The sequence below is a fragment of the Rhinatrema bivittatum genome, chromosome 1, assembly GCF_901001135.1.
Source record: "Rhinatrema bivittatum chromosome 1, aRhiBiv1.1, whole genome shotgun sequence".
Taxonomy (NCBI): Eukaryota; Metazoa; Chordata; class Amphibia; order Gymnophiona; family Rhinatrematidae; genus Rhinatrema; species Rhinatrema bivittatum.
Genome location: NC_042615.1, coordinates 460,978,079 through 460,992,044, shown reverse-complemented (window position 1 = coordinate 460,992,044; position 13,966 = coordinate 460,978,079). Strand labels below are relative to the sequence as shown.

The window sequence follows — 13,966 nt, the reverse complement described above, 5'->3', positions numbered from 1 at the left end:
CTTAGCCAGCTTGCTCTTATTTGGCTAAACAGTTACCCAGATAAGTCTGAAGTGTTCAGAGTGGTGTAAAATTAAGAACCCACAGTTTTTCCAGCTACATCCTGTCTTAGCTAGAAAAAACGTCTGAATATTAACCTTAAATTCTCTAGTTAGGGCATTGCTGTATCACCGCATAATATACCTGATTCTATCACCCTGTCTTTTGTCAAATTATAGTTTGCAACATTTCTTATGTCAAATTATAGTTTGTGACTGATGAAAGTTTACTGTTTATATATCAATCTCTGTTATGAGCCTCAATATTTTCTCCTTTTTTATTGTCTTTTTCTTTTAGACTAAAAACCTTAAAGCATACAGAGGCACCTTAATGGTTAGCAATGTGAAGACTGATCAGCAAGCTTTATTAAACTATCATGATTCCTTGAATGGCCCCCCCCCCCCCCCCTTTGTGCAAATTTCAGTGAAAGAAGCAAATGTTACATATGACCGAAGCTGTGTTGCCTGATTAAGGAGTGCAGCACAGGAGGAAGAGGAGACGACCTGTTTCATAGCGGCTTTCCCTAGCCCCAACTCACACATTCAAGATGGAGCTCTTCAGCAAATGCCCTTTACTGGTACTAATGGTCGTTATGCAGGGGTGCCTTAGCTCGGCCTTTGTCAGAGTCAACACGGCGATAAAAGTGAAGAAAGGCCAATCTGTCTTCCTGTCAGAAGAAGACCTGCAATTCTCTCTTCCCAAGGAGAAAGACACTTGCAAAGTGGAAGTCGTAATGAATGAACCAATAACCCAGCGAGTGGGCAAGCTGTCACCCCAGGTATGTGGTGCCAATCAGTTTATGCGTTGATCTAGGGTTTGCCTTATACTCTTTTTCAGGGTAAAAAGCATGATTTGATTTTAAGAACACAGAGTGGTAGGACAGCAGGTCAGGAGTCCAGGGTTTATACTATAGTCGATAAGCATTTAGGTCACTAAGTCGCTGTGCTTCTGTTTCAGTTCAAGGATCTGAAGATAGGGAAATGATGATTATCTATGTGCAATCTACTCTCCCCCATTTCAGTGACTGGTGCACAGATGCTGGAAAATGGTGCACAGTAATCACTGCAGAGTTGGCTGCTTGCATGTTTCAGAGGTATAATACTTGAATCAAGCTCTGAGATCCTGTTTGGTTGAAATATGCTGTGTAAAATCAAATAATTTCTATAACTGTTATGAGACTAGTTCTCTTGGAGGATTTGGTTGCCATTTGAAGAAGAAAGCAATAGCCTTAAACTTAGTTCTAGCATTCTGTTAGCTAACCAAGGGGGTCATTTTCCAAAAAGGGACTTTTCGCATGCAAAAAGGGACTTTTCGCACGCGAAATCTAAATTGGGGCGGAGTCCGCACCGGAAGGGGAGCGGTCGGGGCTGAGTCTGTACTGGAAGGGGAGGAGTCGGGGCGGAGTCTGCACTGGAAGGGGAGGAGTCGGGGCGGCCTCGGGGCGGGCTCTGTGACGACTTCACCGACGGCGAAAAGTAAGACTCCTTATTGCCGCCAGTATCGCGCCCAATAGCACCACCTTGCACAGTGGTGCTATTGGGTGTGAAAGCCGGCCCCCCGCTTCGCCCCCCATTACCGCCGGTTTCTCTAAGGTCTGCGGCCTTAGAAAATTCAGGCCTAAGTAGTTACTCAGCTAGATTGCCCTGGTTGAAACTTGTACCTCCCTCCCCTCCGCCGGGGACTGAAAAGAGGAATTCCTTGGGAGAGCTGTTGGCAAATCAGCAAAGGATGCCAAGGGGAAGGGGCTCACTTCCCTCTGCCTCCACAGGGTTTTGAAGATAGTATCAGAGATATGGCGCTGGTCTAAGGGGTGGTGGTCAGGGTTGGGTGACAGAGAGGGCAACTTGGCACTTAAGGGCTTCATAAGTGTGCAAGCATAAGACTGAGGGGAGGCAGTGGAAATCTGCTATCTGCCATTAGACCTACATTTTATTTTTTCCTATTGTAGATGATGAGGATGGGTTTTTTGGAGCATGGTGAGGGGGTGCTCGTGGCACTCACACACTTTGACAAGGACGTTGGGGAGGTTGGGAGACCCTGTGGTACACACATACTTTTGACAAGGGCATCAGGAGATCGAGAAGCCATTTTTGACAAGAGAATCAAGAGGCAGCAGATTGTGTGTGTGTTTGTGAGGCAGGGGGTGTCGCCATGGCAGTTGCCTACTTTGGACAAGTGAACGAAGAGATGGGGGTGCAAGAGGGCACATGGCTCTCGCACACTTTTGACAAGGGCAATGGGAGGTGAGGCGGGCTGCTTGTTGGGTTTGGTTTTTTTTTTGGGGGGGGATTATCATTTATTCAGTTAATTTTAGGACTGTTCTACAGCAGTCCTAAACTTAGCCACAAAAGTTAACTGGATAACACTGAATAAAGGCGTTATCTGACTAATTTAGCCAGATAAAATAGTCCCCCTGGGAAAGTCCCCAGACTGTCCCCAATGTATTTGGCTAACGTTTATCCAACCAAACAGTTATCTGGATAAATAAGAGGTGTTTACTGTAGCCATATATTCATAAGTGTTATAAACATGAAAGCATAGATTGTTATATCCCGGTTTAGAATTTTATTTCTATGAACCAGACCAACTTCCATAATTTCTAAGGACAAAATCTGTCCTTTTTTGGACCTTGCCAAGATTAATGCTGCTGATTTTACCAGATGCTATGCAGGATGAGATAACATGCAATAAGATTCTCATCATCATTCTCAACCTTTATTTATGACACACTTTTCCAACAAATAAGAGTTCAAAGCCAGTTACAACTAATTTTCAAGAATCAGTTATTTCATGAGTGGTCAAGATCAGTTACAGTGACCTATGTTAAGTAGTGACTAGCACTTAAAAAGTCAGGAGCAGTGTCCAGGTAAGGATAGGTGTTTTAGCTATTCAACGCTGACAGGGATAGGGGAAGGAACTTAGGTAGGATTCGGCTTGAGGGGTAAAAGCAGGGCTTACTTTGCAAGTAAATAAATAAATAGATAAATAGAACATTAGCATGGGGAGGGGGTCATGTGAGGGAGCATGGCCAGTGCTGGGTGTGACTTGTATGAGAGGACGGGGTTAGGGCTAGTTGTAAACTCCCACTTTCAAACACACACACACACATATACAAACATGTTATTCCTCCTCCTTATCCCAGTTATTCTCTATCATCAGTCCCCACCAGTGCTTATCTCCCAGTCATCCTTTGCCCACCAGTGCTTACTATAATAGGGAGCAGGGTAGCTTTTCTCTATTCTGTCTAGTCCAGGCTCATCCCATCTCCTCCTCTTCCCTGGAGGCTGCCTGGAATGTGTGTGTGTGTGTGTGTGTGGTGGTGGTGGTGGTGGGGGGGGGGGGGGGGAGATGACTAGAGCACAACACTCCTGCTGTTCTGCTTCTTAAATCTGAAAAGAAGAAAGGGAACTCCATTCCGGGCTGTTCCCCCACAAATTATTCACTGGATACACGGCATGGTGGGAGAGACCAGATGGGCATCCAATGGGGGAGGGGGGAAGGGGCAGATTTCTAGAGGGTGCATTATGGTGAGACTTGGGTGAAACCTCTGTGACATTGTAGTTGACTCTAATGTTCACTAGTGCCTAATGCTGCCTCAAAGAGTCAGGTTTTAATGGCTTTCTTGAAAAGTTAGGAGGTCTTGGGACTGGGACAGGGCATGCCAAAGGGTGGGGGAAACTATCACCAGACAGGTCTGGGATACTGAGTATAGTGAGTATAGTGAGTAGGATGGTGGTGGTGGTGGTGGTGGTGGTGAGGGGGTGGGGGATCTGTAGGGAATGAGTGAGCTGCTAAGGTAGGTTTTGGTCAGATCCTCGAGGGATTTGTAGGCTACAGTCCTGATCTTGAAATTGTGTGGTATAGCATTGGCAACCAGCGGAGACTTTTCAGAATTTGGTTATGCGGTCATGTTTATGTTCATGTACTTTCATGATCACCTGAGCGTCAGTAGCATTTTGAGGTAGTTGTTAGCAGTGGTTTAGTATTCAGGATCCCCCTCCCCACACACACACACAGGCCAATGCCATAAACTGCGCGTAAAAACGTGCGTCCAAACTGGGTTCCTGTTTTTTTTAATGTGTGCCCAGCCATGTCTCCTGCAATATTTAAATGAGCTGCTGCATTAAAAAGGACACTCCAGGGAAGATTTGGGCATCCCTAGCACTCAAATGCATCGGGTGCCCAAGAGATGTGACTGTGCGCCCACAATTGCTCAATACGAGCGTCCGTTTTACGCCGCCTCAGTTGATTTTTTCCAAATATGTACGCACAATATACATGCCTGGAATGTGTATATTGTGTGTCCAGAAATATATATATATTTTTTTTAGATCAGGTTGTCACATTATTCCTTTAATCTTGAACACTTCAAGCAGTAGATCTAAGTATCACAACGATACTTAGGAGGAAACACAGAGCAATATTTTTGCATTTCTCAGGAGCCCTTGACTGGCAGAATGACTTAACATCAGCTCCAGGTCTGGAGTTAAAATTGCCGCATCGAAAAGTGTGTGTTGGACAACTGGCGATTTACTGCATCGGGGGGGGGGGGGGGGGGGGGGGGCGGTAATAGCTAATAGCCTCAGCTGCATGGAATTTACATGTGATGAGCGCCATTGGCTACACAGTTGTTTGGGCGCACGTTTTAGACGCGCTGATCCCCTTCTTCCATCGGGTGCTAGTCTAGCATGCCCAAAATGTGCGTCCAGCCGCTCGTTCACCTGTGCGCTAGGCTGGGCGCAGTTTAATGCATCGGACCCACAGTGCATTGCAGTGGTCCAGCACGAGAGCACAGTAGCCTGGACCGCAGTTGAGAAAGCTGTGCCATCCAGTAGTGGGCAGAGATAGCAGCGCTGGAAGAAAGCTGCTTTAGTCTCTGCTCGGATCTGAGCTTTAGTGTTCAGTTTAGAATCAAGGATGAAATCCAAGCTTTGAACTTGAGAACTGAGAGTGAGAATTGTTGCCCCCCCCACAAGGGTTGTATTTGGGAAAGGGGGTTGGGAGTCCTTTTTCCCCAATCCAGAACATCTCCATTTTTTGAGGGTTTAGTTTGAGCTTGTTGTATTGTAGCCTGTTTGTGATTTTTTTTTTCCTATTGATTTATTGAGATGGGTGATGGTTTGTTCTTGGCTTGAGCCTATCCTACCTGTAACTTTTTATGGATATGTCTATGCCCTTTTAAATATTTGGTTAACTTCCTTGGTAAAGGCAATCAAGCTTTACTAGCCTCTTAAAGAAAGATATGAGGATTAGAATAGGATTGCATGTGTAACCCTTGAAGTTCAATTTTCTTTATGACTCCTTGTGTCTGAAACCTGCACTTTGATTCCCAACCCAGTATCAGAAATGAATCCACACGCTCTTTAGTGAGTAACAGTTTTATCTTTACTGGAATGAATGACTGAAATAAATCTGTTCACTTCCTAAGCATCTGCATTTGTCATATAAACACATGTATATAGTACAAGAGAAAACTCAACTTTGTCATAACTCATGTTAAGTATTTCAACCAGAATCAGCATGTGATTATAGCACCCGACCTTAAGCAGTCTCTGAACAAGCAAAGTCCCAGATTGTATCCTACTGTGTGTCCATTTGAATTTAGAGCTGAAGAGGGCGTCAGTACTGCTCTTTGCTTCAACTGCCAAATCCACAATACAGCAGCCTCTATCCGAAAGAAGAGCTTCAAATCCTGACAGGGCACAGTTCAATTACTCCCAAGTCGTCCACAGCAGGGTTCCAGAAAAGAGAACCTTAATCAGTACAGATAATATTTATTAATTCAGAGCAGGGCAGGAACTCTGTTCAAGCTGAGCAGTGATCTGTTTGCACATGCTCAGACAATCCAATTTTGAATCTCCTTTCCCCCCCCCCAGCTCTTAAAGAGACAGCACTCTATTGTCAGTCTTTTCATGTCACAATGATGATTCAACATTTCTCTGCCCTAGTTCCTAGAGGTATGTTACATGGTCCCCTCCTAAAACCTGACGTCCCCGGCAGGTATTTATGTCCACAGCTTATATATTAACTCTGTTTGTTTGCTCAATATCTCTTGCATCATACTACTTAGTTGCTGCATGGATATACACGCCTCTAATGGATTCCTTGAATATGACTGTCTCAATATGTTGTGGCTGTGCAACCCCTTGGGCAATTGCACTTCAAAGTCATCGAATCTACTAGGCAGTCTCCTTGGTCTCTGCGATCTTTGAGGTAACGGTAGAAGTCCTATTTTAGTCATTGATTCATCAAGAGTTTTCTTCTTCCCCAAGGAGGATGCATGCTGTTCTTCATTGACTGAGCTGTTCAAATCGCATGAATTGTTATGATTTACTGGTATACTAACTTCCACAGGATCCTCTTCCCATGACTCTGGATGAAACTCCTCCGCATTAGGATTTAATGTTCCATTTGACTGAATTTCACCAGTAATTGGACACTCATCCAGTTCAGCTGGATCTGAACTTCCGCTCTCCATAATAGAGCCATCCATACTATCCTCAGCGTCCTCCTTCTGCTTTTTCCTCAATTGCTTGGTACTATTGAATGGTTCACAGTGAATATCAGCCTCTTCTCTTCCAGAAATAAATCCACAGGGGCGCAGTAGATCCCTGTGTAATGTCCTTTCGGGTCCATCCCCTGTTTCTGGCTTCACCACATAGACTGGTATACCTTCAATTTGTTTTACCACAATATACACTGAAGACTCCCACCGATCAGCCAATTTGTGCTTGCCCCTCAACTTCACATTCTTGACCAATACTCTATCACCCTCTTCCACTGAGGATGGCATTACTTTCGCATCCCATCTGCGTTTGTTGGCTAGTTGATGTTTCTCAGCTTCCTGAGTAGCCAGCTCGTATGCATACTTCAACCTCTGATGTAACTCTCGTACATATTGGTGATGAGTTTTAGCGTTATGACCCACTGGACTGATGCCGAAGCATAAGTCTATTGGAAGTCGAGGTTCTCTTCCAAACATGAGAAAAAACGGAGAAATTCCAGTACTGTCATTCCGAGTACAATTATAGGCATGTACTAGTGGCCGAACATATTTTCTCCAATGTTCCTTACGCTTATCCTCTAATGTACCCAACATTTCTATTAAGGTTCTATTGAAGCGTTCTACTGGATTTCCTCGAGGGTGATATGGAGTGGTTCTGGATTTAGTGCCTGCTATTCTACATAGCTCTGAAATGAGTTCAGATTCAAAATTGGCTCCTTGGTCACTATGGATTCGTTTTGGAAATCCATAGTGGCAGATGAAATTCTCCCACAGGGTAACAGCAACAGTTCTTGCAGTCTGATCTCTAGTGGGATATGCCTGAGCATACTTAGTAAAGTGATCCGTGACTACCAAAACATTTCGTGTATCCTTGTTGTCAGGCTCTAAGGTAAGGAAGTCAATGCAAACTAGCTCCATGGGGGCGTAAGCTTTTATATTTACCAAGGGGGCTGCTTTTTCTGCTCTAGCTTTTCTCCGCACACATCTTTCGCATGTCTTCACCCATTGCTCTACCCCATGTGCCATTCTCGGCCAATAAAAACGTGCACGTGCTAAGTCCAAGGTCCGTTCACAACCCAGATGGCCAGTTTCATCATGTACCCCCTCCAGAGCTCTCTGACGATATTTTCTTGGAATCACAAGTTGTTGGTGTGGTCCTCCACTCCTCATCACTTTTCTGAAAAGTACTCCCTCTTGAAGACATAGTTTTTGCCATTCTCTGAAGAATAATCGAAATTCTGGATGCTCCCGATTCCTGTCTCGATCTTCAAATTTCTCACCTCTCTCCAGCATCATTATGACTTGGGATAAACATGGGTCTTCCCTCTGGAACACTCTCCAGTCACCCAAGGTAAACCCAGGTAGGGTGGGTTGTCCAGGCCACAGGTCCGGGTCATCAAAATCATCTGGAACAGCATCTCCTCCTGCAGGTAAGATTTCCACCAAGGCACCAGGGCTGCACTCAAACTTGGAAGTAGAATGAGGTGTAATGGGAGTGTCGTAGTCTCCCGAATCTTCTGAAATATGTGTCAAAATAGAGACATCATGCTTCTGGAATGCCGCCTTACTTATTACCTTAGATAGAGTGTCCATTCCTTCTTGATCTGTCTTCACTCGAGATAGCATCTTGGCAACCCTCTCCTCATATTTCAAAAATTCTTCATCATCTTCTTCAGGATCATGTGGTCTCCTAGACAACCCGTCAGCATCTATATTGGCTTTACCAGATTTGTATCCGATGTCAAAGTTGTACAGGGAGAGGGATGCTAACCATCGATGACCTGTGGCATCCAGTTTAGCAGTCGTCAGGACGTACGTCAGAGGGTTATTATCTGTCACTACTTTAAACTCTGCACCATATAGATAATCATGAAATTTTTCACAAACTGCCCATTTAAGGGCTAAAAATTCCAATTTGTGGATAGGGTAATTCCGTTCACTTTTAGTGAGCCCACGACTGGCATATGAAATCACTCGCAGTTTTCCTTCTTGAATTTGGTAAAGTGCAGCGCCTAGCCCTGTAGTGCTGGCATCAGTGTGTAATACATAAGGTAGCTTCCAATTTGCGAAAGCCAACACAGGGGCAACCGTGAGTTTTTCCTTTATAATTTCGAATGCTTTCTGACATTCTGAGGTCCACCGCGTACCCAATAGCTGCTGACTTTGAATCCGGGCTTCTTTCCTATCCTTTCGACTGTTTGTTAGTCCCACCAACAGATTACTGAGCGGCTTCACCAAGCGTGAGTATTGATTCACGAATCTTCGGTAATAGCCCGCAAATCCTAGAAAAGATCGCAGCTCTCTAATGTTTTTAGGTTGTGGCCACTTAGTAATGGCTGAAATTTTCTCTTCATCGGGGAGCACCCCCTTCTCTGAGATATGATGACCCAAATATTTCACTGACTTCTGAAAGAATTTACATTTAGATGGAGAGAGCTTCAATCCGCATTTCAACAGTCGTTGTAACACCCTCATCAATCGGTCCTCATGCTCTTCCAGTGTGTCCGAGAATATTATAAGATCATCCAAGAAGGCCACAACTTCATGTAGATTAATATCAGTCATTACTTTCTCTATCATTCTTTGAAAACTTGCTGGAGCATTTGTCAGTCCTTGAGCCATTCTCTTAAATTGCCAGTTTCCAAAGGGCGTGGTGAATGCAGTTTTAGGCCTATCCATTTCTTCTACCTCAATCTGATAGTACCCACTCTTGAGATCTAGTACTGAGAACCACTTGCTACCTGATAGGAGAGTGAATGTCTCTTCAATTCGAGGCAATGGATAGGAGTCTTTTCTGGTTATGTTGTTCAATTTACGATAATCAACAACCATCCTCAAGGTACCATTCTTCTTTCTAACCAATACCACAGGTGAAGCATAAGGGCTATCAGACTCCTCAATCACTCCTGTGGCTAATAGCTCCTTCAGGTGCTGCCTGAGATCCTCAAAGTCAGCTGGGGATACATGACGTGTGCGCTCTTTAAATGGAGTTGGATCCAACAGGGTGATTTTATGCATTATTCCTGGAATACATCCAATATCAAGGTCATGACAGGAAAATGCTCCTTTTGCCTCTTGATTAATTCTCTTTTCTATATGCTGTTTAAACTCTTCAGATATTGGAGAATCTCCGAAGTCTAGCGACACCTTCTCAGACTCCATGTTACCCTCTCCAATAGATTCTAGTTTAGCACCATCCTTATAGGTCGAGCCTGTAACGTTCATGGTCCTCACTATATCGACTGGCTCACCTACACCCAGTGTCCTTCTAGGAGGCAAACTGATGCTACAATCTGATATATTCTTCATTAGCACCCTAGCCTTTGTGTGCGACTTACTGCCAGTTCGGATGAGTTGAGGTTGTACTAGTAAGCCTCCGGGTAGAGGATAATTTTCTGAAGCCTCAAGCAATATGGACAAACTCTGACCATGTCTGGGCATTCTCAGAATGCATTCCACTTCCTTCGCTTCATCCCTTTCGAACACTATTGGTCTGGTGCTGGTCAATCTAGCCATCATTGGCCTAGTAACTCTTTGATTGGAACTTTGATGAGAAACATAGGTCTGATATGTAGTTACCCAATTTTTGTCCATGGCTAACTCCTTAAGGTAATTTGGGACAGCCAGTTCTTTACAGTCATGTATTAGATGTCTGAGAATATTCGTTCCCACTATTAAAGGCAGGGGTTTGTTCTTTTGATCGGGACAGACTAGAGCAAGGACAGAATATTTGTTCCCACTTCCACAGGCCTCCTTGGGAAACTGTACTTCAACTTCAATATACCCCAGATAAGGAACAGGTTGACCTCCTGCACCCGTAACACAAAGTAAGTCTTCTAGCGGGTATAGCTTCCGATGTGATAAATAGTCTTCATAGAAGGTTTGTGTTATGCACGTCACTTGAGAGCCAGTGTCCACTAAGCAAGGGCACTGCACACCATCCAAATAAGCGGTTGCAGAACAAACCTTTCCCACGAGGCGTTTCAAAACATCATCTGGTAGAGGACATGGTGGGATATGATCACTGGATATTTTTTCTTTTGGGACTTATCTGAATTGCATTTGGTGCCTTTGTCTGCCCCTCGCAAAAGCACCTTTTTAGTTTAAAGGAGTATTTGAAACCTGCCTAATGCTGGGTATTTTTTTTTTTTCAAATTTTTCCCGCAATTTCTGTTGGACTAGAGCAGCATTTACAGGATTGATGCATTCTCCCATCATGTGTCCATTCTCTCCACAGTTATAGCAAAATGAAAGTATCTTGGGATGATGCCTCCCTTTTTGAGGCATCTTCTCTACCCAAGAGTTTCTTCGCATCATGCTGTTTGCAGCAGGGCTATTTACTATTTCTGAATTGGCAGCTCTACAATGAGTGATCAATGGGGCGAGCAAAACATTATCTTCTCCTGAAAATGTTCCCAACTCAGATCCCACCTTAAACTCACTTGCCTCTGGTGTCATATGTTGAGCAATGCTTATGTCATTTGCTAGGTAAGTCCTGCTTACAGGTTTAATCTGGGTAACTCCCAATTGACGTATCCTCCTAGATTCTTTCATGTTTCTTTCTTCCTCAATCGTTCTAATTTTAAATAGCAGCTCCGAGTACTGTGGCAGTTTCTTCGACTGGCTCTCTAATAAGTCCCTCAATTGCAGTCGGGTAATCAGGGTCTCCTCCCAGCACCCACGTACAAACTGTTGTAGTAACTGCCTGTCTGGGGCGAGCCCAAAGAAAATTCCCCGCTCCACGACTTTCTGTAACAGGACCTGAAGCCTTCTCAAATAGTCTGAAGATTTTTCTTTACCATTCTGGAAAGTTTCAATAAATTGAAAAAATAATTCCTCTCCATTAGTTACACTGCCATATGCCTTCTCCAGTTCCTCTAAACACTGCTCTGCTGTGGCGCTTTTATCTATGTAAGAGACAATATTTAAAGCTGGAGGAAGGAGACTTTCAATTAATTTCCTTTTTTTTGCACCTGCGGTGAGATCTGGATCCTGCAGTAATTGCTTAATTTGAATATGCCAAGTTTCATAGTCTCCTTCATTACTAGGTTTAGGGACATTTCCAGAGAAAACTTTAATTTTGTAGTACGTATGATTCAACTCTGCACCCTTTTCCTTAGGAGTTTTGATCACATGCTCCACTATAACCTTTGAAACATCCGCAGGAATAGAAATTGGTGGAATGGAATATTGAGAAGAATTGACTGCCACAGAATGTTGGGTCAGCATAGCATCCCGCCACTTGGGAACGTTTTTTTGGCTTTTAACTGGAGTCTGCAATATACTCTGGGGTGATTGATCCATATCTCGTGTTTCTTTTTCTTGTGACCCCAAACTCTCAATCATGAGAGCAGATGTTCTTTTCCTCAGATCTTGAATATTGATTTTATGACTGTCAGCTATATATGCTAATTCTTCTTGAAGTCGATCTGTCATATCTAAAAGTATGTCACTCACTAGTGGGTCAGTGCATGCTTCAGGGGACATCGACTCAACATTCTGTTCTGATAGTCTCATCTAAGACAGGTAAAATTATCCACTGACTGTCCAGTTCCCCTTTTAAGCTCATTCTTTCTAAAATAATTATAGAAAGCGGTTCTTCAAACTCACACAAAACTTGATCAGATGACTCAGCTCTTAAACGTTTCAATTTTGTAACTACACCCGCTGGGCTTAATGCATCTTCTACACTTGCTAAAGATATTTCAGGATTTACAGAACTCAGAATAACAGATCTATCAGGAATACAATCATAGTACTTGCAATACTCCATTTTGTATGAGAAAGAAACAAAGAGAATACTGTGCTCACTTCACTAATGATGCTGGGTCGCTCAGTAGCAGGTCAGACAGAGAGAAGAAAAAAAAAACACTGCCCCACGTTGGGCGCCAGAATTTGTTGTAACCCTTGAAGTTCAATTTTCTTTATGACTCCTTGTGTCTGAAACCTGCATTTTGATTCCCAACCCAGTATCAGAAATGAATCCACACGCTCTTTAGTGAGTAACAGTTTTATCTTTACTGGAATGAATGACTGAAATAAATCTGTTCACTTCCTAAGCATCTGCATTTGTCATATAAACACATGTATATAGTACAAGAGAAAACTCAACTTTGTCATAACTCATGTTAAGTATTTCAACCAGAATCAGCATGTGATATAGCACCCGACCTTAAGCAGTCTCTGAACAAGCAAAGTCCCAGATTGTATCCTACTGTGTGTCCATTTGAATTTAGAGCTGAAGAGGGCGTCAGTACTGCTCTTTGCTTCAACTGCCAAATCCACAATACAGCAGCCTCTATCCGAAAGAAGAGCTTCAAATCCTGACAGGGCACAGTTCAATTACTCCCAAGTCGTCCACAGCAGGGTTCCAGAAAAGAGAACCTTAATCAGTACAGATAATATTTATTAATTCAGAGCAGGGCAGGAACTCTGTTCAAGCTGAGCAGTGATCTGTTTGCACATGCTCAGACAATCCAATTTTGAATCTCCTTTCCCCCCCACCCCCCAGCTCTTAAAGAGACAGCACTCTATTGTCAGTCTTTTCATGTCACAATGATGATTCAACATTTCTCTGCCCTAGTTCCTAGAGGTATGTTACACATGCATCCTATGAATGATTGTTTAATATTTACTTTCTAATGTTTGTAAAACTATTTTGCCTCATCCCTACCCTGGATATGTGTGCTTATCTTACAAATTGCACTAAGGATTATAGCAATCAACAAATATGTAATAATTATAATATACATTATAGTCTATCATTTTATATGATTTACTGAATATTGATAGGGTTTGGTGCATTACATTTATGTCCAATGTTCTCTGGTTGATTATCAAATTTAAAATAATGTAAAACGTAGTAACAGGTTTATCATTATCCTAAGACCAAAAAAATTCGCATCACAATCATTAAATAAACTAAAAGAGTGTTATGGAATGCAACCTCAGAGCATGTTCTTGGCATTTATGCTTGACTGCTTTCCCTCCCCTCCCATGCATACACAAAGAGCAGGAGCAAAGTAAGTGGATACGTTTTAGATGTGCACTTTACTCCAGCTAATTTTCCAAGAGGAACTGCCGTGGTAATGCAAAGTATTCATAGTAAAAGCAGCGATGCCGGTTACTCAGAATTGTCCCTAACGAGACTAAAGGAACTAAGGATCCACAGTAGTCTCTAAGGCAGGGGTCCCCAAACCTGTCCTGGAGGGCCACCAGCCAGTCGGGTTTTTGAGATATCCTCAATGAATATGCATGAGAGAAAATTTGCATGCACTGCCTCCATAACATGCAAATTATCTCTCATGCATATTCATTGAGGATATCCCAAAAACCCGACTGGCTGGTGGCCCTCCAGGACAGGCTTGGGGACCACTGCTCTAAGGAATGGAGGTTAAGCTCATATTCCTGTTCCATCTGAGAGA

The 13,966-nt window shown here is 43.3% G+C and overlaps 1 protein-coding gene across 2 annotated transcripts in view; it reads left to right on the top strand.

Moving 5' to 3' along the window:
- Positions 1 to 340: 340 nt before the first annotated feature.
- FREM1 (FRAS1 related extracellular matrix 1) overlaps positions 341 to 13,966 on the top strand; it is a 303,886-nt gene continuing 290,260 nt past the window's right edge. For both annotated transcript variants that reach the window (XM_029605792.1, XM_029605799.1), the window contains exon 1: positions 341 to 815. In XM_029605792.1, coding sequence (XP_029461652.1) covers positions 585 to 815 — 231 coding nt within the window. In that variant the 5' untranslated portion in view covers positions 341 to 584. The remainder of the gene's footprint in view (positions 816 to 13,966) is intronic.